Here is a 23,818-nt window from a genome sequence, read left to right as displayed (position 1 = left end):
TTTATTTTTGAAGAGACGCGTATATTTTCCCTTTGGGATCTAGCCTAGGCTACAATATATTTTATGTTACGGTATACCCCAGGCCTATCCATGAATTATAGGCTACCAAAGGAAAAAATAAGACTTCAATACTTTTAAGGCCTTAATTTGACAATATTAAATATAAGACTTTAATTCAATACTTTTAAGACCCCCGGGTGCACTGTAGGATATTTTTCTGTAGCCTAAAGAGGCCCCTGGCGAGGACTATTTCATTTGTCCATTCTGTCGCAGGTCGCAAGTGAGGAAATGCGACACGCGAAGCAGAACGTAGGCTACGGTCTACAGCTGTTCCCAGCGGTAAATTCATTTCCATGGTTACGCGTAAACACAACAGCAACTGAAGCGGGATAGCTCTGAAGTAGAACATTTTTATGTTATCGTTACACGAAGACACATCGCATAAACAAGAAACGTCGAGAGGTAGGCTAAAGCTGAGCTGCGTGATTCAGAGTTGCGCTTCTTTTTCCCCTGAAACTAATTTTACTTAATAGAGAAAGTGATACTTAATGATGTGTATTTGGTCGTGTTAAAGTAAGAACGTTAACGTTAGCTGATAGCTCGATAGGACTAGCGTTAACGTACGTTAAGTTAAAATAATTAAGTGAAGCATAACGTTATAGTTTCACAGCATTATAGGTAAAGTTGTCTTTTGTGGGCCTCACAACGCCTAACATAGCCTAATAAAAGTTAAACTATTGTTCCTCATACTTCCTCGTACTTCTTTTCCAGAGACAGAAATGGGCAACGAACATAAAGGTGATGCCACTCCCCAAGGCCCTAAAGTCACCTCGCAGATTCCTGGACTGTCTCTCGACATTCAGGACCCCGTTGATGACAGTGTCAGTTGCCGCCGTTTAGGCGTTTTCGAGACAGATTCAAATTATGTCAAACTTGCAAAACAAGGTGGACACAAAGGTATTTACTATTACCGTATGTAAAATGTAGTCCTACAAGTTGCACTTGCACCTGATAAATTGGGTTCTTTTTTGTCTTTGGATAGACTTTTGCTACTCAGTGTTTATATTGCCTTGATTAGCCTACATTAATATGACTGACAGTGTGTTTGATCGTTTGACAGGATTATTGAGGCATGAAGAAACAGATATGACCGTCAAAACAAATGCACCATACAAACCTCCCGATTGGTTCTGTGTTGACTCAGATGACAATGAGTCATCCAGGTAAATCTGAGCAAAACACTAAAATTGTTATCGCCTACATGGGCGGATTATGAACTTTCGGGCCCCTGGGCCCAGATGTATTAAGGGGCCCCCACTAATTGTTGTAAATGTAGGAGAGGGGGTTTGGGGGTCCTCCCCCAGAATTTTTTTTAATTTGTTTGATGTGATTTCCTGTATTCTGGTGCATTTTGGGGATGGCCAATACTAAATTCAATCAGATTCATAGCCTACATCCTGATTTGTTGATACTGAGGCAATGATTCCATGCAAAGGCTTGGGCTTCAGGGCCCCCTGACCCCTTGGGCCTGGGCCCAGTAGGCCCGTGCAGTAATCCATCCCTGATCGCCTATTACTAACATGGAACAAACACCATAACATCAGCAGTCTTTAATGAGTCAAAGGCAAGACGAATCTGAAGTGAAGGCTACCTTTTACCTATTACATTGTTGTATTCTAGTGTTTGACCACAAGAATGTTTAAATCTGATCAGTATGTGGGATTGTTATTTCTTGTTTTGACGGCATGCAAAAGGGTCTGAAAGGGCAACTGCACTGACAGTTACGCCATCATTCTGGGCCAAAGGGACTCTTGTCACAGTTTCTCTACTTACAGCCCAACTAAAGGAATCAATCCAAGGTTCTTGGTACATCAGGAGTTCCAGAAAAGTGCAAAGAAGTCCATTCAACCGCTAGATATTCCCTTTGGGAGTGATAATAAGTCCGCTTGGGAGCGAGAGGCTGATAGTATTACTACTGAAGAGGTGACTTGTGTGAAAAGAAAAGTGTGACTTAAATTACTCTTTATATTTCAAATCAGTGTCTTTTTTTAATGACCATGAGCCATGAGGTGTAGGCTATAAAATAAAAAAAAACTTTTCAATTTTCAATTTGTTTACTTAAGCAATGATTCAGACTAGGGCTGCACGATTTGGGGAAAATATCTAATTGCAATCTTTCTGACAGATATTGCAATTTGCAATATGATTTTTTAATGTCAATGAATGTCAATGTCAAATGATTCAGCTCAATATTCCAAATATCTCTTTAATTTGTGCCACCCCTGATTGGTGAGCACGCCCAGTGCAGAAAAAGCACAGGGCCCCTGACCAACTGTGAAGCTCACCAATCAGAGTTTCTGTGCCCCTCATGTACTACGCACACCCACCAACCAGAAGTGGCACAGTCAAGGAGGATGACATGAACAAAAAAGGCATAAATGTGACAAAATTCACTGTACGATTATTTGTAGCTTTTGCAAATATGTAATTGTGTTGGTTTATATTGCGATTGCGATAATTGTGCAGCCCTAATTCAGACCTATATACATCCTGCTGTTGAACACCTCTTGTGTAAAGCAATGCTAAACATTTACTGATGGATAGATGGGTAAACATGCAGTCATGCTATGCAAATATTCATAGCATAGCATATCCTACACTCCATAACTCCTCTTGTGTATGTCACATCTGGTCCTGTGGAAATCCCTGATATAATGGCCCTTTCAAAGTGTATACACTGCTCCTAAAAAATTAAACTTGTTTTTTTACCCTTCTCAGACACTTGACATTGATGATTCAGCAAGCAAACTGAAGAAGTTGACCATATCACCAAAATACCAAGAGGCCAATAAGTTCAGAAAACAGTGAGTTATTTTATTTTGCCATTGACACCATATCTCCACAAGATGGCAGTCTTGAATTTCACATTTGGGCTTTGTTTTCTGAATGGTTTGGTAAAAAGGTAAAAAAAATCACCGCTCATCTGTTGAGGTGCTGGATTAACAAGTAACTCGATAAAAAGTAAAGAAAAATCTGCACACTCAAGGCTTTGCAAACAAGTAGAGTAGAGTAAAAGACTTGAGTGTGTGGATTTTTCTTTACTTTTTTTCTGAATGGTTTAAAATGGACACTTTGTGGGGGGGGGGGGCATAGGAAATATCATAATTAATTTTAATGTTTCATAAGGAATATTTACATAAATCATAGAATTACTGTTCGTTTATGGTTTATACGGTAAATGCGGGCTGGGTCAGAGTCATAACACATACAGCAGGGGCACCATACTGGTTAAAGTGTCAACCACATAGTGTTTTCCCAAGAGATTTTTTCTCTTTTTTTGCCCTCGCAGAAATTAGTAATTTCATGTCCGATCACCCAGGGGCTCACAGGTCACCTACTCACAAAACCTAGAGAGAAATCCACAACTTATAGTTTTGAAACTAACGTCCTTTGAAGTTTTCAGTCATTTTAAGCATTTTGGCAAATAAGCCTATTTGTCCAAATCCCAACATTCATGGATCCTTTGGGCTAACCTTTTCTGTAGAATTCAAAAATGTAATTAATTAATGTTGATTAATGTGATTTTATTACACGGCTCTTCAGAGTGCTGCAGAAAGTTCCATTCACATGAATGGGCCTTCCCAACGTTCGGGCCTATGTTAAATCTATATAATCACCGGCAAAGTATATAATCACCGCTGTCAAAGGCAATGGGTTGATTAACGTCTTTCATATCCCTCTGCAAGACGTCCATTCGCTTATTGCAATATTGCTTATTTCTTGGGCTAACCTTTTCTGTAGAATTCAAAAATGTAATTAATTAATGTTGATTAATGTGATTATAATGACTTAAAATTTCAAAACGCTGCAGTGTCTATTACTACTATTCATGATATTAAAATTGCTTTTATTCAGACATAACAATATTTGAAGAGTTTGGTCCCAAAACGCTATATCCTCCATTTTAACGAATTTTCATAAATAATTTTTTTACATTTGGCTTTCCAAGTAATTTCAGTAGAACAGTAATTGGGTATTGTTGTTTGATTTAACTTTACTCAATCAAACAACACAATTGCAATTGTATTAATATTACCTGAAATACACAATCAAATTACATGACTTTTTAATGTTTTTTAAAAATGGAGATATAGCGTTTTGGAACCAAACTCTTCATTTTCTTCTTTATCACATTGCAATCAAAGAGGTCAGGTCGGTAGTGATTTTTTACTAGTTGTAATGTGTTAAATCATTTTGGGGGAAATTGATACTTCACTTATCAGGTTGGGATGCTTCAAAACGTCTTGGCTTATCCCAAAATAATTTGTCTTGTATGTCATAAATTGTGTTTCTATGCCAACTTTTAAATTAATTGTTTATGTAAGCTTGTTTATTAAACAAAGCATGCATTATGTAAAATTCTAAAAAAACAAAGGCTGTATTAGACTGATTAGCAGCCAATGCAACATGTCTGGTAGGCAAGTTCTCATGTGGCTTGCTGGTGGTGTTATTATATTTTAAAATAGGTCTTTCATTATGCAGAATGGCGACCCAGGGATTAAACAGCCAAGATAAGGTGCTGACCTAAAATAACAATGAAACAGGCCTCAAAAGTGTAATAGTTGCTCTTCAATGAATTTAAAGAAAGAAGGCTTATCTTTATTAATGAAACATAATCAAACAGTATGTTGTTATTCAATTGTTCAATTCAATAATTATTATGTCAGTTGATCTGATTAAGACCAAATTGTCAATAAAGGGTACTTATACTTATATACAGTACTTACAGCATATATAGATTTTTTCCTTAATGAAAAATAGTCAGATAAGGTACAGCTAAACGGCAATCACAAACAAGAAATATTTGCTGTAAAATAGAACTCTATGAATACAAAAAAGTATCTTGATAATAGTCAGCACTCAATGCAATTTTTCATCAAAATACACATTTCCGTGTCAACAGCATATGACAATATAGCAATATTCAACAATGCTCAAAATGCCACCCACCAATATCAAGACATTGTTAAGGTACAATAGTGTCACTCACTGTTGTCCAAAACAATCGCTTGTAATCACAAACTAGAAAATGGTATGCCAAAAGGTTAAATTACAGACAGAGAAAGGGAGTCAGATGATAAGTGAAGTGAAGAAATTTGATTAGAGAGCAATACTGGGAAAACACTATCATGCCATGCACAATCATCCTTTTTTGAGCCATGGATTACGGTATTGAGGCTTACTGTATTGATCAAGAAAGCATGACGCTGTAGTAAGGACTGCCCTCTGTTCTGGCTGCGTATGTGTGCTCTTAATATGTGTGTGCTCCTGGTGAGCTCAATGCTCCTAGTGTGTGTGTGTGTGTGTGTGTGTGTGTGTGTGTGTGTGTGTGTGTGTGTGTGTGTGTGTGTGTGTGTGTGTGTGTGTGTGTGTGTGTGTGTGTGTGTGTGTAGGTGTACACTACAAATCAAGCCAATGCTTTATTGCCAGTATGATGAATCATCGCCTGGAATTTGGTTTAGTGCTTAGGCTCATGGTATTTTAGAAAAAGTTTTAGTAAATTAGAAAAAGTTGGGACGTTGTGTAAAATGCGAACAGAATGTAATAATCTGCAAATCTCTTAAACTCATTTAGTTGCAAAAAGAACACTGACAACATATCAAATATTGAAAATGACAAATTTGACTATGTCATGGAAAATATATGTTAATTTTGAATTTGATACCAGCAACATGTTAAAAAAAAAGTTGGGATGGGGGTAACAAAATGCTGGAAAAGTTGTTTAGTGATAAAGAAAACAAAAGGAGGAATGTTTCATAACTAATTAGGGTAACTGGCAACACAATTGGGTATGAGAAAGGCCATGACAGAGAGGCAGGGTCTCTTAGAAGTAAAGATGTAGGGGTATTCCCTGTGTGGACAAATGATGAAACAAATGTCATTTAAATGCTTCTTAACATGAAATTATGAAGTATTTGGGGAGTTCATCATCTACAGTACATAATATAATTAAAATATTCAGAGAATCCAGAGAAATCTTTGCAAACATGGGATAGAGCTGAAAAACAATATTGGATGGCCATGGTCTTTTGGACCTCAGATGGCACTGCATCAAAACCAGACCTGTTTCTGTAAAGAAAATCATTGTATGAGCTCAGGAAAGCCTCTGATAACCATTGTCTATGTGCACAGTTTGATACTCAATTCAGAAATACTAGTGTAAACTTTACCATGCAACAGCCAAAATTGTATTTAGACATGATACAGAAAATACCACTGTCTTATGTCGGCCTGAGCTTGTTTAAAATGGACTGAGGTAGGGTGAAAAAGGTGCTGTGGTTAGACCAATCAAAACGTGCAATTCTTTTTGGAAATCATGGACTCATCTGGGCTAAAGAGGAGAGGGCCTATCCAAGTATCCAACCTATCCAACTTGTTTTAGTGCTCTACAGCATGGGCATCTTGCACATCCGACAAGGCACAATCAATTCTGAATGATGTATACAGGTTTTGAGCAACATATACTGCCATCCAGGCAATGTCTTTTCCAGGGAAGACCTTAAATATTTCAGGAAAACAATGCCAAAATGAATTCTGCACATATTTAAACAGTATTTCTCCATAGAGGAAGAGTCCAGGTGCTAAAATGGCCTGTCTGCAGTCCAGACCTGTCAAATTAGGTGCATCATGAAATGAAAAACATGATTAAGAATACCCCATACTGTTAAGCAACTGCAATCCTATATCGAGCAGGAATGGGACAACATTTGATTCTCAAAACTCTAGCAACTGGTCTCCTCAGTTCCTAAACATTTACAGAATGTTGTTAAATGAAGGGGTGAAGCAGCACAGTGGTAAACTTTTCCCAACTTTTTTTGAAACATGTTGACATCAAATTCAAAATGAACATATATTTTCCATGAAATTGTCCAAATTTTCAACATTTGATATGTTGTCTGTCTTTTTTGCTGCTAAATATGGGTTTATGAGACTTAAGCTTATATATTATCACATTCTGTTTTTATTTGCATTTTACACAACGTCCCAAATTTTCTAATTTGTATTCATTATAACTGGACCAAGTAGCCAGTGTTAAATAGTAGTGTCTTATGAAGTGTCTGTTAGTAAAGCGACTGCCATGAAAATGTAACAGATTGAGGCCCAGACAACATCCCAGGTCGTGCGCTGAAGGACTGCGCTGAGGAGCTTAAGGATGTCTTCACAGACATCTTTAACACTTCCCTGAAGCAAGCCATCGTCCCATCATGTTTCAAAGCTGCCACCATCATACCTGTGCCGAAGAAAACTGCTCCATCCTGCTTCAATGACTACCGCCCCGTGGCACTGACACCCATCATCATGAAGTGCTTTGAGCAGCTTGTCATGTCACACATCAAATCCATTCTCCCCCCCACCCTGGACCCCTTCCAGTTTGCATACCGAGCCAAACGGTCCACAGAGGATGCAATCTGCTCTGCCCTCCACCCAGCCCTCACCCACCTGGAAAAAGAGACTCATATGTGAGATTGCTGTTTATAGACTTCAGTTCTGCATTCAACACCATAATACCACAACAACTCATCTGCAAACTTGACAAACTGGGACTCAGTACCTACCTCTGCAACTGGCTACTGGACTTCCTCTGTCAGAGGCCTCAAGTAGTACGTGTTGGCAACAATATCTCAAGCAGCATCACACTGAGCACGGGGCCCCCAAGGCTGCGTGCTCAGTCCACTGCTCTTCACCCTGCTGGCGATGACTGCACTGCAACCTACAGCAACAACCACATAGTGAAATTTGCTGACGACACAATCTGGGTGGGTCTCATCACCAAGGGCGACGAGACTCAATACAGGTTGGAGGTCGACCTTCTGACCACGTGGTGCAGGGACAACAACCTCCTGCTGAACGTCCAGCAAGACCAAGGAGATTGTTGTTGACTTCCGGAGAGAGGTCACACCCAACACCTGCCACTGACCATCGACGGTGCTGTGGTGGAGAGAGTGAGCAGCACCAAATTCCTGGGGGGTGCACATCAGTGAAGACCTCTCCTGGACCACCAACACTGCATCACTAGCGAAGAAAGCTCAGCGCCGCCTGTACTTCCTCGCGAAACTCAGGCGAGCAAGTGCTCCACCAGCCATCATGACCACATTCTACCGAGGCACCATTGAGAGCATCCTCTCCAGCTGTATCGCTGTGTGGGGAAGCTGCACTGAATACAACAGGAAAGCCCTGCAGCGCGCAGTGAACACAGCTGGAAGGATTATTGGTGCTTCACTCCCCTCCCTGAAGAACATTTACACCTCCCACCTCACCCGCAAGGCGACCACAATTGTGAGTGATGCAAGTCACCCCGCTCACAATTTGTTTGATCAACTGCCCTCTGGGAAGAGGTACAGAAGCCTGCGCTCCCTTACCACCAGACTCACCAACAGCTTTATACACCAGGCTGTTAGGATGCTGAACTCTCTCCCCCCTCTCCCCCTCCACCCTCAGCTACATAACATCCTGGACTTTGGACCCACAATGGCTGCCTTGCACTACTCCACTTGCACTACTCCACTTGCACTACTCCACTTGTACACTTGCACACTTTGCAACTTGTTGTTGTTGTCCTGTTGTCCTGAAAACACTTCTGAACACACTTCTGCTGCTCTTACATAACTTGCACCACTATGCCACTTGCATACTTAGGTCAAACAGAACTACCTCAGCCATTTATTGGCCTGACTTTTGCACTATTATATTGACTGTCTACTGTACGCACAATTGCACAATTTCAACTCAAATTTTGCTGCTCTTATTTTCTTCATTGTATGTGCCTTCTTATTTTTACTTTTTATATTGTTTACTTGAATGTTATGTTTGTCTGTGGACCTAATTGGTAAAATATGTCTCCACCGTGGGATAGTAGGAAACGTAATTTCGATCTCTTTGTATGTCTTGACATGTGAAGAAATTGACAATAAAGCAGACTTTGACTTTGACTTTGACTTTGAGATTGAGGTGGGAAGACATTCCGCTTTTTTTGAGTGTCAGGTGATTGCAACCAGTCACGTTGAATGTGTGCTATGTGCTAAAATAGCTCACTGTCATATGTAACCCGTCCCTGACAACGAAGGAAACCGAAAGTCAAAGTTACCAGAAAGGGTTGCTCAATTTTGAACTGTAGTTGGGTTCAAAGAACCTCTGAACTACAAACACAGAGCACAGGGGCTGAACATGTGGTATTTAGTCTCTGTGTATAGTCTCAGTGTTGTGGGTACAGTGCCACAGTCACAACAGGGCCTGATGGAGCTATGAGAACGTAATGTTCAATGTGTACTGTATACTGATGGAAAGAAGACTATTGCCATATTGTCTACCATAAATCATATCACAGGAGCATGTAATATCTTATCCTAGAATGATCCAGTTTCCGAGATCCTGGTCCTCTCTGTGTATGTTCCCCTGTCCTCATCACGTGTGTTAATTATCAAAGGAACCATGAACCTCAACCACACACTGCAAAAACTGCTTATCTAACAAAATCTAACCAAGTGTTATTAATCTTATATCAAGATAAGAAAAAAACAGTTGGTATTGTTTTCAGTATAAAGAGACTTACCTAGCGCTTTCTTGTGAAATCATTTGACTTCATTTAAAAAAGAATATTTTAAGACATCTCATCTTGAAAACAAGCAAATTTGTCTGCCAGTGCGTTAAGCAAATTTGTCCTAAAAACAAGCAAATTTGTCTGCCAGTGCGGTGAGCAAATTTGTCTTGATAAGACTCCTTAAAATAAGTTAAAGTCTTCTTAAATTAAGTCAAAATGATCTTTTGAGAGGGCACTAGGTAAGTCTTTTCATACTAAAAACAATACCAAATAGATTTTTTATCTTAACAATACCAGATAGATCTTAATATAAGAACAATAACACTTGGTTAGAATTCATTTTTTGCAGTGCACAAATGTATTTAGGCTCTGTGAAAATTAGCGGGGGAAAAACTCACAGAAATGGGGTGTGTCTTTATTGCAGCACATAGCTCTCTCTTGCTTCATACCTTTGTTGTTGTGTGGATATATTCATTCAAGGTCTGCGTCCTGGAATAATATGGCCCTAAACTGCCAGCAGACAGTGATCAAAGAGCAACCATTTCTGCATAAACAAGCTGTGCATACGCAAGTGCCCGGTAGGACAGTGTATTAGTAACCAGAGCACACTAACGGCAAAGTAGGGGGAAGGGGACAGGGCTGCTCCGATGTTTAATTTGGCTCTTTTAGTGAAGAATGGAATGAGCAGATACCACGGTTGAACTTGCGGATACATGGTGACCTGTAAACAGGCAAACAGGATCTGTTCCGGGCATGAGGTGTCTGGCACATGCCGAGCCCCCCTGTTCTAATCGCTTACTGGATGACATGCTCTGTCAAACAAGAGTAATAATTCCCCAAACGTTTTTTCTTTCTTTCTTTCTTTTCTGTGGAGGGGGGTGGGGGATGGAAATGACTAGACAGTCCATCCATCTTTCAGTTTACACATTTACGGCACTGTTTCAGCTGAGTGTCACATTGCAAATGTGCCACTGACTACAGCGCTTTTTGAAGGGTGACCTTCTCAGCGGAAACCTTGATGAAAATCAAATAAGGATGTGAGCAGGTGCAAAGTTTAATGTCCTTTTGTCTTTTTTTGGTCCCATATCTCCTGCTGTTGAGAATCAAACTTTTTGTGTCTGCAGGGCTTTAAACAAGAACCCAGCCCCTGTGAGCATGTCCAAACTCTTGAGCTTTGGTTACCTAGAGGAGGACAGGAGTCCTGCAAGAGTCCCTGCACACAGTAAGTGTTTCAACCCTGCCACACCAAGCCAGTTTATGTGCCTGTCCACTCCACAACATGGGTTTAGATGCCCACTCAAAAAAACACAAATCACCATACTTGCCTCTTAGATGTCCACTCAAAAAAACACGAATCACCATACCAGAACTTCTCAAGGTGATGTCAGCCTATGTATTCTAGAGAGACAGTAGAGGTTGTAAGTTGACCTCTCCCATTGGAGGAAATTGTAAACTCTGACTGGTACTACCAATCTGACAGGTAAGCAGTACAATCACATTGCATCTAGTGAGATCTGACCTATTTACAGATCTCACTCCGCCACCAGACACCACTGGGCTGATGGACAGGGCCTAATGAAGGGCGTGTTCTTGTGCTGCAGGTGCGACATCTGCTCGGAGAAGCCGCGCAGCTCCGTGGAAGACCCAAGAGTAGCAGTCCTGTGGACGCACAGACGAGCTCACTCTTCGCTATGGCAGACTTCTCCCTCTGACCGCTGAGGATAGGTTCAGCACATTTGAGAGACATGATGTCAACTCTAAAGGAATGTGTGATTCTTGTGTGTGTGTGTGTTTATAATGTTTGTGTGGTATTTTTTGAAGTTATGTTATGTTGTGCTATTAAAATCACATTGAAAATCCAAAAGTACTGATCTGTTGACTTATACTTATATGGATTTTTTCCTTAGTGAAAAAGACTCAGATAAGGTACAGCTAAAGGATACGGCAATCACAAATAAGAAAGATTTGCTGTAATATAGAAAGAACTCTATGAATACAAAAAGTATTTTTAAAAATAGTCAGCACTCAATGCAATTTTTTCATCAAAATACACATTTCAGTGTCAACAGCATATGACAATATAGCAATATTCAACAATGCTCAAAATGCCACCCACCAATATTGAGACATTGTTAAGGTACAATAGTGTCAGTCACTGTTGTCCAAAACAATCGCTTGTAATCACAAACTAGAAAATGGTATGCCAAAAGGTTAAATTACAGACAGAGAAAGGGAGTCAGATGATGAGTGAAGTGAAGAAATTTGATTAGAGAGCAATACTGGGAAAACACTATCATGCCATGCACAATCATCCTTTTTTGAGCCATGGATTACGGTATTGAGGCTTACTGTGTTGATCAAGGATCAGGTGTTGATCATACGAACTGAAACAAAAAAAGAAGTGCGAAGTTTCGCCCTGACTGGTAAGAAAAATGTGGGTGATTGAACAGCACCACATTCACATCCATGGCACCTAACTCCCAACTTCCCAGACGCAGGGCTGCCCTATGTGCTCTTAATATGTGTGTGCTCCTGGTGAGCTCAATGCTCCTAGTGTGTGTGTGTGTATAGGTGTACACTACAAGTCAAGATGTGTTGTTATGTTGTGCTATTAAAATCACATTGAAAACCTGAAAGTACTGATCTAGCAACTTTAATGTATTGACTTGGTGTGGTATTTTGTTTTGTCAGGGTTCTGAGAAGTGTGTCATATGACAATGTTAAATTGTAGACCTGTTTTCCCGGTAACATTATGTACTCGGCCCTTAACTTAAAGCTGCATCTCTTCGATTTTATGGTGCTGTACATTTAAACTTGGAGAGATTTTCTCATATTTTACTTTACTACTCTGTTCCGTGTAACCAAAAGTTCTCTTGTAAATGAGGAAGACACACTTGTCCATAAATGATGCAGATGTAAATTTGGAGACTTTTTACTCTGAAGTCACACTTAAAAGTACATAAGTACTACACACTCATACACACTTACAAACTTACATAATCATGCCGTAGTTATTGCCATCTGGGCATAGTCTATGTATGTCACATGGCCTGAAAGGTGAGGACAATCTGAACTAATACCCCCACCCACCCCCACAATGCACATGCAATATGTTAATAGCAATCTTGAATTGCATGCCAACATTTTTATGTAGGCCTACTAGTGGTCTTTAAAGTCCTGGCAAACATGTGCTACGTGATATGACCAACTATTCACAATAAAAGTAATATCATGACACATTGCATGTTTGCTTGTTTTTTGATGATGACACATAATCTGAGTAATCGGGGAGTTATCACACCACAAAGTTACATAATACTCATGAACAATAATGTCACACTTTGAGATTTCAGTACTGTATCTTTTTTTTTTTTTACATGTAGACAGCATTTAGCACGTACCTCACTGCACTGTTTTGAAAGATTAAGAAGAGCAGTTTGTTTGCTGTGACATTCTGTCAGCCTGGAGAGCTGATGTGTCTAAGGGGAGTTGACCGTGGGGGCAGGGGAAGTGAGTCACAGGATACGACACCAGAACACCTCCCCATGCAACCAATCACTCCAACGAGGGGGGTCACCGGTTCAAGTGTATATCAACAGTCAGGGACAGATCTTTTTATTTCCCCTTAGCTACAGAGGTGGCAAGAACTCTTAAGAAACTCTTAAGAAACTTGGAGAGCGATAATTTGGAGAAATAACTCACTTTAACTACCTGTCTACGCCATCAAGAACATTTATCCTCCCATTTCCAAGGTAGGTTCAATGTTAAGTTGAAGTTCTAAAATGTCAGATTTCACATTACTTACTTTAGAGTGTGTGTGTGAACTTATGTTTTTGTTTCACAGCACAGAAAACTGTAACCATGGCGCCCATTTTAATAAATTGCATGGGAACGGAGCAGGAGGATTATATCAAGTGAGTTATTTGTGTATAATGAGGAATCAAGTCTTTAATTTACCAGCTAGAAAGTTAATGTACATCTGTAGGAAGAGCGCTTTAATAACATTACTTGCTACGTAATGGAAAAAGGCATATTAAAATATACATTCACTCAAACCTCATCTAAGTGACTAAACTCTTGTGATTCTTGTTATTGCTCCCACAGACCACAGATACATGTGAAGAATCCCCACTTGGACTTAATGGAGGAAGACATCCTGTACCATTTCAACCTGGGGACCAAGACCCACAACCTGCCTGAGATGTTTGGGGATGTCAAGGTTTGTGAGAATTTTTGGCTCCTGATACCAAGCCCATTACAGCCTTTATCTATCTGGACCAAAACTGGAGACTTATCTGATTTGTATTCTCTCTTGTGCACTCCCTGTAGTTTGTATGTGTTGGAGGAAGTGCCAATCGCATGAGAGCTTTTGCTAAGTTCATGCACCAGGAGCTAGGCTTGCCTGGGGACACGGATGAGATTACTGATATCTGTGAGGGGACAGACCGCTATTCCATGTACAAAGTTGGGCCTGTGTTGTCTATCAGCGTAAGTTGCACAACACAGCCGTTTCCCCCATATAGACAAAGGTTTGCACAAGCTCAGTTAGGTCAGAGAATCATTGCTGTTTCAGTGTTTACATATTGCATAACAAATTATATAACGTTACATGCTCTGCCATAAAACCAGTGAGGAGCTATAACTACACCCTTTCCCTTACTTCTCTGAAGCATCCCATAGTTTACATTGAATGACACTGGATGCTAATTGTTTTCCCTTCTCTCTGTTTAGCATGGCATGGGAGTACCCTCCATCTCCATCATGCTCCATGAGCTCATCAAGCTGCTCCATCACGCAAGCTGCCGTGACGTCAACATCTTCCGTATTGGCACCTCAGGAGGAATTGGTAGGTTCTGACACACATCCTCATCCGCTTCCTGATCTTTAGGTGGCCTTGCAAGAGCCAGACCTGGTTCTTAAGCAGACCTTATCTTAGGCATCTCAGGAAGACACACACTTTTGGGAAAATAGATGTTGTCAATACTAAAATGTAGTTGGTAAAATGCAGTAGTGGAAATCTACTTGAAGGTTCCAAATAGTTGGTATATTACGGTGTGTGTGATTATATTGTATATGCAGTCTCTAAGTTTAATAGCCACCAACGCTATGTATTTTTCTCTCATGAAAGGTCTGGCCCCAGGAACAGTGGTGGTCACAGACAAAGCCGTGGACAGCTTCTTCAGGCCCCAGTTTGACCAGGTGGTCCTGGGGAAGGTGATTGTCAGGAGCACAGAGCTGGACGCGGATCTGGCAGATGAGCTACTGCAGTACTCCAGGGAGATGCCTGATCTGCCCACCGTCATCGGGAACACCATGTGCACCTACGATTTCTATGAAGGTAGTGATTTCTAATGACCGCCTGCTTATGGCACTTGAAATGAAGACACCAGAGGGGTGGTGACTGACCGGTGTCGTGTGTCCTCTCCCCCGCTCAGGTCAGGGTCGGCTGGACGGAGCTCTGTGCTCCTTCTCCACCGAGGAGAAGCTGGAGTACCTGAGGAAAGCCTACGATGCTGGTGTCAGGAATATTGAGATGGAGTCCACTGTGTTCGCTGCCATGTGTCGTGTATGCAACCTCAAAGGTATTACACTCACTCACCCTCATACATTATATGAGACATCTAGCAGGGCGACCAAAGTCACTTACGAGCAAGCTCATATAGCTGACTTGCCAATTGAATCTGAATCTGTAGATGAACCATGTTACCAGTAGCAACCTTTACTAGTTTACTAGTTCACCCCCCCCCCTTGATGATGCCTTGTTGTTTTTCTGCAGCTGCTGTGGTGTGCGTGACTCTGTTGAACCGCTTCGACGGAGACCAGATCTCCACACCCCACGAGGTGCTGGTGGAGTACCAGCAGAGGCCCCAGTGCCTAGTCGCCCAGTTCATCAAGAAGACTCTGGGCCTGATCTAAATACCGCCCACCCAGGCCACAAGTCTGATCTGTGTATATGTACAAAAGTGTTAATAGTTATTTAAAAGGGATGCTGATTAAATATACTGTTGGAAGGATATACTTATATACTTATACTTCCGTGGCACTTCTGCACTTGGAAAAGTGACTTTCAAAGTGGTACTTTAGACACTGAATAACAAACAATATATCTGTTAAATCTAATAATTAGTTATCCATCGTTCCTTTTTTGCTCTTTGGTGTAGAGTATGGTTGCAATGCTTGTTGTGGAGGGTTTAAGACTCTCGAGCTATAATGTAAATTCATTTATGTGTATAAATGTGTATAGGGGTGGTGGTAGTGTAGTGGTTAAGGAGCTGGGCTAGCGTGCAGTAGCCTGTCGGTTCAATTCCCGGCTTCCACCGTTGTGCCCTTGAGCAAGGCACTTAACCCCAAGTTGCTCCGGGGACAATGTGATCCCTTGTAATATAGCTGACATATGTAAGTAACTTTGGTCAAGAAGTGTCTGCTAAATGTAATGTAATGTAATGTAAGATAGATAGATAGATACTTTATTGATCCCCAAGGGGAAATTCAGGCTATTCAGGTATGTTATGTGTATTAGGAGTACCATTCATGTTTTGTTACCTAGTTGTAAATGTTGCAAATATGTTTCCATGATTTGATGCATCATTTCAATGTGTACATTTATATGTTGTTTTTACTTGCTGCTTTTTAAATACACCCTTGACGAAACTATATCATTGTATTGTGTAGTATGTTTGTGTGTGTGTGTGTGTGTGTAAACGTAAATTTGGTTATTAAATTTAGATTAAAATTAAGGGTTACACTTTACTTGATAGTATCGACATAAGAGTGACATGACACTGACATGAACGTGTCATAAACATTTATGACATAACATTTCTGTTATTAAGTCTCATTTGGTTTTTGTCAAAACAAGTTAGGTTTAGGGTTAGAGTTAGGATTAGGGACCCTGTGTCAAGTAAAGTGTTACCAAATTAAGATTAAAAAGTGATAACTTGTGAAGGCCTTCCATGCAATGATCAGAATGGAAGACAACAGACAGGAGGCAAATTCAATGTCTTTTGAGACGGTGAAATTTGAGGGCCTGGATATAGTATATATATGTGTGTGTGTGTGTATTAAAGTAAATTGTTTATTTTTGCGCAGCAAGCTTACAGTTTTTCTCAATTGCTTTGACCTGCTTAAGGAAACTGGGATCCACTTGGTCTTCATGAACACTTTCTTTGCACAGCAGAAGTCATTTAAAAACCCCAAACTCTATTGGTTTTCCCATGCTAAACAAAAGGAAAACATCTTTTCACAGGTGGTATAGATTCCTTGCATAAGTCTGAATCTCTGATACACCTGTGTGAAACTCCTTTGCACAATTCTTTAATTACCAATCATTCATTATCCATAAGAGATGTATGTTCTGTGCTGCTATTTGCAATAGGCTATCGGATCTAATGCACATTTAGACTACTGTACTGTATTGCCTATTTAGTGAAGAAAACAGTACAAAAGGTGTTTACTGTAAGTCTATTTCGATGAAAAATGACTAGTAGTTCAATGAAATTTGTCTTGCCTAGGTGTTTAGGTCTTATATGTAAATGACAGTTACATCTTGGGAGGAATTTTTTAATACAGTACATTTTGTCTTTCCACAATTTTTCCTGATTCCTGAAAAATTAGAAAGAAATAGACATAGCAAAAATGCTCATTTTGAGAACTAGATTTTGCATTTTGTTGTCCAGTGTGTATTGATTGATTGAAATCACACAGTGATTTGACGACAGGATGTGTTGTTTGAAGGCAAGATTTGCTTTTACTGTGTTTTTTTTAAGTGTTTTGAGAGAGTGACAGCCTTTTGCAAGTAAAATGTGTCCTTTTGGCCAGAGTGCTTTTGTTCAGACATGGGTGTTTTGAAAGTCTGTTTTGAAAATGTGATGTCAGAGTTGACACAGGTATCAAAACGATCGAGAAAAACTGTAAAAGGGGATGCATTTCTAGACTTTTGCATAAGGCCTTCCATGTAATGCTATAGGGCTGGGAGATATCAAACTGGAGACAAACAAATTCAAGGTCTCTTGAGATGTGATATTTGAGTTACTGAAAAGTACAAGAATGTTCTGTTAACTATTGCCTGAAATCACTGATAATTGCACTGATAAGAATGTGTCTTTTACAGCCAAGTCATTAAGCTATATTTGTCTTCACATGTAAACACCAGGAGGCTGTGACTGCTTTTTAAACGACCAAAAAGCTTGTTTAAGGAGAATCTATTGTGCTTAAATAATAATGCAGGAACCATGTCTCAGACTTAGCAGATAAAAGCAGACGTGATGACATAAAGCCATAATGAAGAAAATGAAATCAATATATTAAAGCCAATTAATTTCACAAGCACTATTCGGAAGTGTCAAGCAGAGAAGTAGACCTGTGTGGGAGCTGACTAGGTGCTCTGCCAGCTCTTGTTGGCCCAGGGGTGCTCTACGTACCCCACTGTGCCACGGAAATGCATTAGGCGTGTGCGTGTTGTTTGCCAGATCATGCAGGAACCAGTGGCATTTATTGCCTGCTGAAGTCCCCGTTTCTGCTCTTTTGCTCTGCAGTTTGAGCGATCATTTCCATGGATACGGTGTTTGTAGCCATGGAAATGCTTAACCCCCACCAAGACTATATTTTGTCATCTATCCTCAAGAACAAATATTTATTCTCAACATATACACTGGATTTCATATTATTGTGGTTACAGTTACAAAGATGCATTTACAATTTTGCATTTCATAGTGTTAATGTAATAGGTTTAAGTATTCATGAAAAGTGCCATGACAATGCAGAATTAAAGAATGAAAACATCCTCATTAGGTCCTGCACTTGCAGTTAGGAGGTTTATTTCAGGAGCACTAAACTCAAATCTGGAAGAGATGAGTCTGAAAATAGCTCTCAGCATTAAGTAGTGTCTATATCTAGTAGGCCTATTTGCTCTTGCTATTCCAGCTGCACAGTGCTCATCTCCTGACCCTCCATTACCCTGGAATTACATCTCCCATTGCATCATTTAGCAGATGCTTCAAACCCAAGCTCGGCTGGACAGTCAATGACATCATCAAGCTTTTGTTGTCCAATTTTCTTTTCGAGGGCCAAATTATCTCTATAGCCAGCAAGAGGCAAAGAAGATGGAGCCGACACGCATGCACAGACGAGATGAAAATCTGTTACATGACTAAATGACCTTGTGTCCCGTTGTAGGTCTAGTGACAGCACTTTGGATTTCACATGGTTGGGAAATCAGAGCAAAGAGCTGAGTCGTGAGCAGCTCCCTGATTATTAATCTGAGGATGCGCTCGTGGCTTTGAGTCAGCGCTGTCAAGTGCTCTCTTCTGCCGAGAGAGAAAAACCAGCACGCACCACTAGCAGGTTAATGGATTTTACTGGAGCTGCAAGCACTTCAGTAAATAAGAGACCCCAACACAACACACACCTGCATGGGCTGGTCTTCCTCTCTGCCCCCTCTCCCCTCTCTCCCTGGCTCCTTACCAGTGTTCTGGAGATCAGACTTAATAGGAGCTGAGTGTATTCCTGCTTACTCACAAGTACCCAGAAGTCGCATGTCTATTCTGTTTTTTTATGGCCTGGCTGCAGTGTCCTTTGCCAAGCCAAACAGTAAAGAGCCCTATGAGTTACTGTTAAAGAGCATTGTGACCGTGTAACTTTCCCCAACAGTAAAAGTCCCCAAGAGATATGAGGGCAGAAGAAGATCATTTCAGAAGATCACTTTAAACTCTTTCAGACAGAATCAATATTTTATTTGTTCTGATAACAATTTTGAAATACTGCCGCAGAATAATTTCTGGAGGGCTCTACCCATGGGAATACTCATTGTAGGCTGAAAATTGCCTGCAATCTTATCTTATCTTTTATCTACTGATTCAATAACAATTCTGAGGCCATCTTTTGTTCAATTATTTCTAGACAGTTCCACCCTAGGACTGTGGGTTGAAAAATGCTCATAGTCATGTTGTTAGTTTTGTTCCTGTGCCTATGTGAATCATTAACAAGTCAGCCATCTAGATGTTTCAGAACTGAGGTCATCACAGGGGTTGCGGCAGAGAACATTCAGATTATGATCTGTGTGTTTATGTGTACATGTGTGCATGTGTGTGTGTGTGTGCGTGTGTGTGCGTGTGTGTGTGTTTATGAGCGTGTCTGTGTGTGCAGGCGCATTTGGTAGTCTGTGTACGTCTGTGCCTATGTGTGGGTGGATACTAATGTCAGGATTTGAAGGCTATGGACTGCGTGTCCCGTCTTGGTGGTCTCGGGGGCTGGACTGTGGATAAGAGCTCCTTGGCGTAGGGCGTGCTGTGCAGGCCTGCTTGGCGGAGGGCCTGTTCGATCCTCACTCTGGGATCAGACACAATCTGCATGGGTGAAGCAGACACAGTCAATCTACCCGCTCACTGTTTCTCTCCACTCCTCTTCTCCCCCCCCCCCCCCCCACTTACAGTGATCGATACGTTTGTCTGAGTAAGCAGCACACAGTTCATACAGCATCTCATGTCAGGCGCTGGCTACAGCCCACGCAGCCTATTACTTTAGATTAGAACTTGTAGTCCAGTATAGCTATCATTGAACGGACCTCATGTGGTATCACTGAAAAGTTTCCACACTATAAACAAAATTCATATCATATCATATTGTGGTATTATTTTTCTATAGGTTTCTCATTTATTTAAATGTTTAGTTTAACTATGCATATGTACTATGAGAATATGGTGCCCTTCATTCTTCTGTGTCCCTGAAGCCTCCCTCTGTGGAAAGTTTCAGAGTGTGAGAAGACTGTTTGTTGTAGGGTGTCTGATTGTCTTCACCCCCAATGACACAAACATAGCCTAGGCCAGGGGTCATCATATGGAGGGCTACTCATTTGAAACAAATAGACCCTCGCCCCTCTTGCGAGGGTAATCCTCCTACATAATATGTGATTTTTTACATTTAAATGATCAATATTAGGTGGCCTACAAGCCTTTATATATTAAGCAAGTGTATTTTCATCTGATTCTTCAATACTTTAATTTTCAAAGTTTGCATGGGAAATCTATCTAATTTTTTTAAATAATAAAGATACAACCTTTTTGAATAATTTAGGTTACAAGTTTAAGCATTACCCATCATTAAGAATTCAGAAGCTGTTATGATTTCAATTCGGTCAATTCCATTTTAACATTTCAATAGCAATCACCAACACCACCCTAACTAATGCAGAGGCCTTTTACAGTTATTTCACATCAGAAATCTCTCCATGATCTGACAAAAGATCTTTTTCACCAGGTAATGCACAGCCCTATTTCGTATTTCCTAAGATTTTTAGTGCTATAGCTACACCAGGCAGTACAGAGGAGAAAAGGCCTGTGAGCAGAAGCAATTGTTTTCTGTCCTTGAACAATCATGCACGAACCCTATGGCACGAACACGGAATGGCCACAGAACTGCAAATATATGCTTCCATTGGCTACACCAGGTAAGCACCTACCAGGTGAGCAAGCTTTTATTTTCTTTTATTCTCTATGCGTGCGAACAGCGTGTATGCGCTCTGCTTCTGTTCTTGTTTAAAGAATGAATGGGAAAGGGATTTGGATCCAAAGGCTAAAATTTAACCCAGCTACAATTTCTAAGGTATGACCAATATCAAGTTAATGTTACAAATATGTGGCTTTGTATATTCTTAAAATGGTTCTGGTCTTCAATTTAGAACTTCACAAAAAACTTCACAATGGAGGATGTTTTTAGAACGTGATCTGCAGGCGACTTGTTAGTCGTCTCATAGTCGTCCAGCTGGCTACCTGTCCTAGGCCATTAGAAGGCCATTAGGCCTGATCTCTGTTATCATTGGTGGGGGAGGTATCTTGTGATTTTCCATGTGTGTGTTAAGTGTATAAGAATTGTCTTGGGCTTGTTACTTTGACATTTCATGTGGGTAACATGCTCCCGGTATCGAGAATAAAGCTGCAGTCTCACACCAGTTGTCTTGGATTAATATTGAACACAATATCATATCATATCATATCATATCATCAGCAGCATTCATTCAGGGTGTATTTTAGAGGGCCAATTCACTCCATCTGCACTATTAGACAGGACTTAAGATTAAAGACAATGACAGTAACATAAGGCACATTTCCCAAACAACAAAAGGGGAAGAGCTCTTTATGCCATTCTAAGAAGTTTATGTTTGGGACAATCAGGTGACTGACTATGTAGAAGTTTCATAGAGGCTAACATAAATGACATGATGCAGGCATGTTTGTACACATCGACTTGCTACACTTCCCTCATTCCCACATAGAGCAAAGAAACATCCTGCTGATTAGGTATAGTTAATGTGTACCAACTCATTGTTTGGCCTTGAGAGTAGATGAGTAAAGGATTCCTGTATGATGCTCATCCTTCCCTTCCCTTCTCAAACATTGTTGTAGGGCCTTCGTCAAATTGTGGAGGTCTCTCAAAACCGTTTACTTAAAAATGTCCACAGAGATGACTGTTTATACAGAGATTGTTTATCAAACAGATGTCAAGGATGAGTATCAGATGTGCAAGCTCCTGAACTTGTCTATGTCTATGAACTTGTGTGCATCCATGTGTGTGTGTGTGTGAGTGTACATGTGTGCATCACCTGTGTATCCGTGTAAGTGTTCAGGTAGTAGAGGGGTCTTTGGAGCACAAACTCTTCATCTGCTAGTTGCTGTCGCCTCTTTGAAGCCTTTGTATCTCCCATCATCCTCTCTGGGTCAGGATCAGCCACTACAGCCACCTACAGAGAGTGAGAGAGAGAGAGAGAGAGAGAGAGAGAGAGAGAGAAAGAGAAAGAAAGAGAGAGAGAGAGAGAGAGAGAGAGAGAGAGAGAGAGAGAAAAATTTCTAAAGAGGCTTAAGCATGGTGCTAATTAAAAAAAGTTTTGCTTCAGGGAAATGAGTACGGAAATATGCCAGCTACACCATCACATACGCCCAGCAGGGGTAGTAGTGCTATGAAATGAACGCAGCACCTGAGTCGACATTTGTTTGAATGCGACCATTCTAGTGCAGTGCTTTAAATGACAACAGAGGCAATCTGATGATGGACAGATAAACTGACTTCCTAATGGAGGAACAGACAGTGCAGTCAAGGTGAGGAGAGAGACTGACGGAAGGGGAGACGGTAGATATTGAGAATGAAAGGCGGTGTGTGTGTGTGTGTGTGTGTGTGTGTGTGTGTGTGTGTGTGTGTGTGTTCTTGTATCCGTGTGTGTGTGTGTGTGTGTGCGCATTTTTGTATGTATGTACAGTATGTGAATGAGCATGATCATGATTGAGACACTGAGTGAATGGAGTGCTTGACCGAGTAAGAGAAATCTCAGGAGTGAGTGGTAGAGGGAGTGAGGAGTGAATGAGTGATTGTGAATGGAGTGATTTGTGAATGAGTGATTGTAAATGAGTGAGAAAGTAGTTAATACGGATTGAGAGTGAGTGATGGTGAGTGAGCGCTTTGAATGGGTGATTGAGAGGAGTGAGTTAGTGAAATGGTGAGTGAGTGCTTTTGAGTGAGTGAGAATGATTGTGAAGATAGGTGATTGTGATTATCAAACAGATGTCAAGGATGAGTATCAGATGTGCAAGCTCCTGAACTTGTCTATGTCTATGAACTTGTGTGCATCCATGTGTGTGTGTGTGTGAGTGTACATGTGTGCATCACCTGTGTATCCGTGTAAGTGTTCAGGTAGTAGAGGGGTCTTTGGAGCACAAACTCTTCATCTGCTAGTTGCTGTCGCCTCTTTGAAGCCCTTGTATCTCCCATCATCCTCTCTGGGTCAGGATCAGCCACTACAGCCACCTACAGAGAGAGTGAGAGAGAGAAAGAGAGAGAGAGAGAGAGAGAGAGAAAGAGAAAGAGAGAGAGAGAGAGAGAGAGAGAGAGAGAGAGAGAGAGAAAATGAGAGGTTTTCTAAAGAGGCTTAAGCATGGTGCTAATTAAAAAGTTTTGCTTCAGGGAAATGAGTACGGAAATATGCCAGCTACACCATCACATACGCCCAGCAGGGGGCGGTAGTGCTATGAAATGAACGCAGCACCTGAGTCGACATTGGTGGAATGCGACCATTCTAGTGCAGTGCTTTAAATGACAGAGGCAATCTGATGATGGGACAGATAAAACTGACTTCTAATGGAGGAACAGACGGTGAGGAGAGAGACTGACGGAAGGGGAGAGACGGGTAGATATTGAGAATGAAAGGGTGTGTGTGTGTGTGTGTGTGTGTGTGTG

General features: G+C 40.8%; 3 protein-coding genes across 7 annotated transcripts in view; 2 read left to right on the top strand and 1 right to left on the bottom strand.

The window, feature by feature from the left end:
- The first annotated feature begins 341 nt into the window (after positions 1-341).
- On the top strand, positions 342-11,462 carry LOC125291553 (uncharacterized protein C7orf57 homolog). Of its 3 annotated transcripts, none has more exons than XM_048238341.1 (7): positions 342-462; positions 772-957; positions 1,121-1,223; positions 1,836-1,983; positions 2,779-2,864; positions 10,723-10,820; positions 11,200-11,462. In XM_048238341.1, the coding sequence occupies exons 1-7, from the start codon at positions 414-416 to the stop codon at positions 11,250-11,252; spliced, it is 723 nt and encodes a 240-aa protein (XP_048094298.1). In that variant the 5' UTR covers positions 342-413; the 3' UTR covers positions 11,253-11,462. The 3 variants fall into 3 exon arrangements, with proteins under 3 accessions (XP_048094298.1, XP_048094296.1, XP_048094297.1); XM_048238339.1 differs by having other exon boundaries at positions 1,821-1,983; XM_048238340.1 differs by having other exon boundaries at positions 1,821-1,983; positions 11,128-11,462.
- Positions 11,463-13,191: 1,729 nt separating this feature from the next.
- On the top strand, positions 13,192-15,924 carry LOC125291551 (uridine phosphorylase 2-like). Its single transcript, XM_048238336.1, has 8 exons — positions 13,192-13,350; positions 13,443-13,512; positions 13,703-13,817; positions 13,928-14,086; positions 14,330-14,444; positions 14,727-14,936; positions 15,034-15,180; positions 15,375-15,924. Exons 2-8 carry the CDS (start codon positions 13,460-13,462, stop codon positions 15,512-15,514), a joined length of 939 nt encoding a protein of 312 aa, XP_048094293.1. The 5' UTR covers positions 13,192-13,350; positions 13,443-13,459; the 3' UTR covers positions 15,515-15,924.
- Positions 15,925-19,338: 3,414 nt separating this feature from the next.
- The window catches only part of LOC125291550 (coiled-coil domain-containing protein 148-like), a 39,544-nt gene continuing 35,064 nt past the window's right edge, over positions 19,339-23,818 (bottom strand). For 2 of the 3 annotated variants that reach the window (XM_048238335.1, XM_048238333.1), the window contains 2 exons: positions 22,194-22,331; positions 19,339-19,941 (listed from right to left, as the gene is read on the bottom strand). In XM_048238335.1, the coding sequence (XP_048094292.1) occupies positions 19,795-19,941; positions 22,194-22,331 (285 nt within the window). In that variant the 3' untranslated portion in view covers positions 19,339-19,794. Of the gene's footprint in view, positions 19,942-22,193; positions 22,332-23,251; positions 23,390-23,818 lie in introns of all 3 variants that reach the window. The other variant, XM_048238334.1, reaches the window with a different exon arrangement.

This window comes from Alosa alosa, chromosome 3 (genome assembly GCF_017589495.1).
Source record: "Alosa alosa isolate M-15738 ecotype Scorff River chromosome 3, AALO_Geno_1.1, whole genome shotgun sequence".
Lineage (NCBI taxonomy): Eukaryota > Metazoa > Chordata > Actinopteri > Clupeiformes > Clupeidae > Alosa > Alosa alosa.
This window is presented reverse-complemented; position numbering and strand designations above follow the sequence as displayed.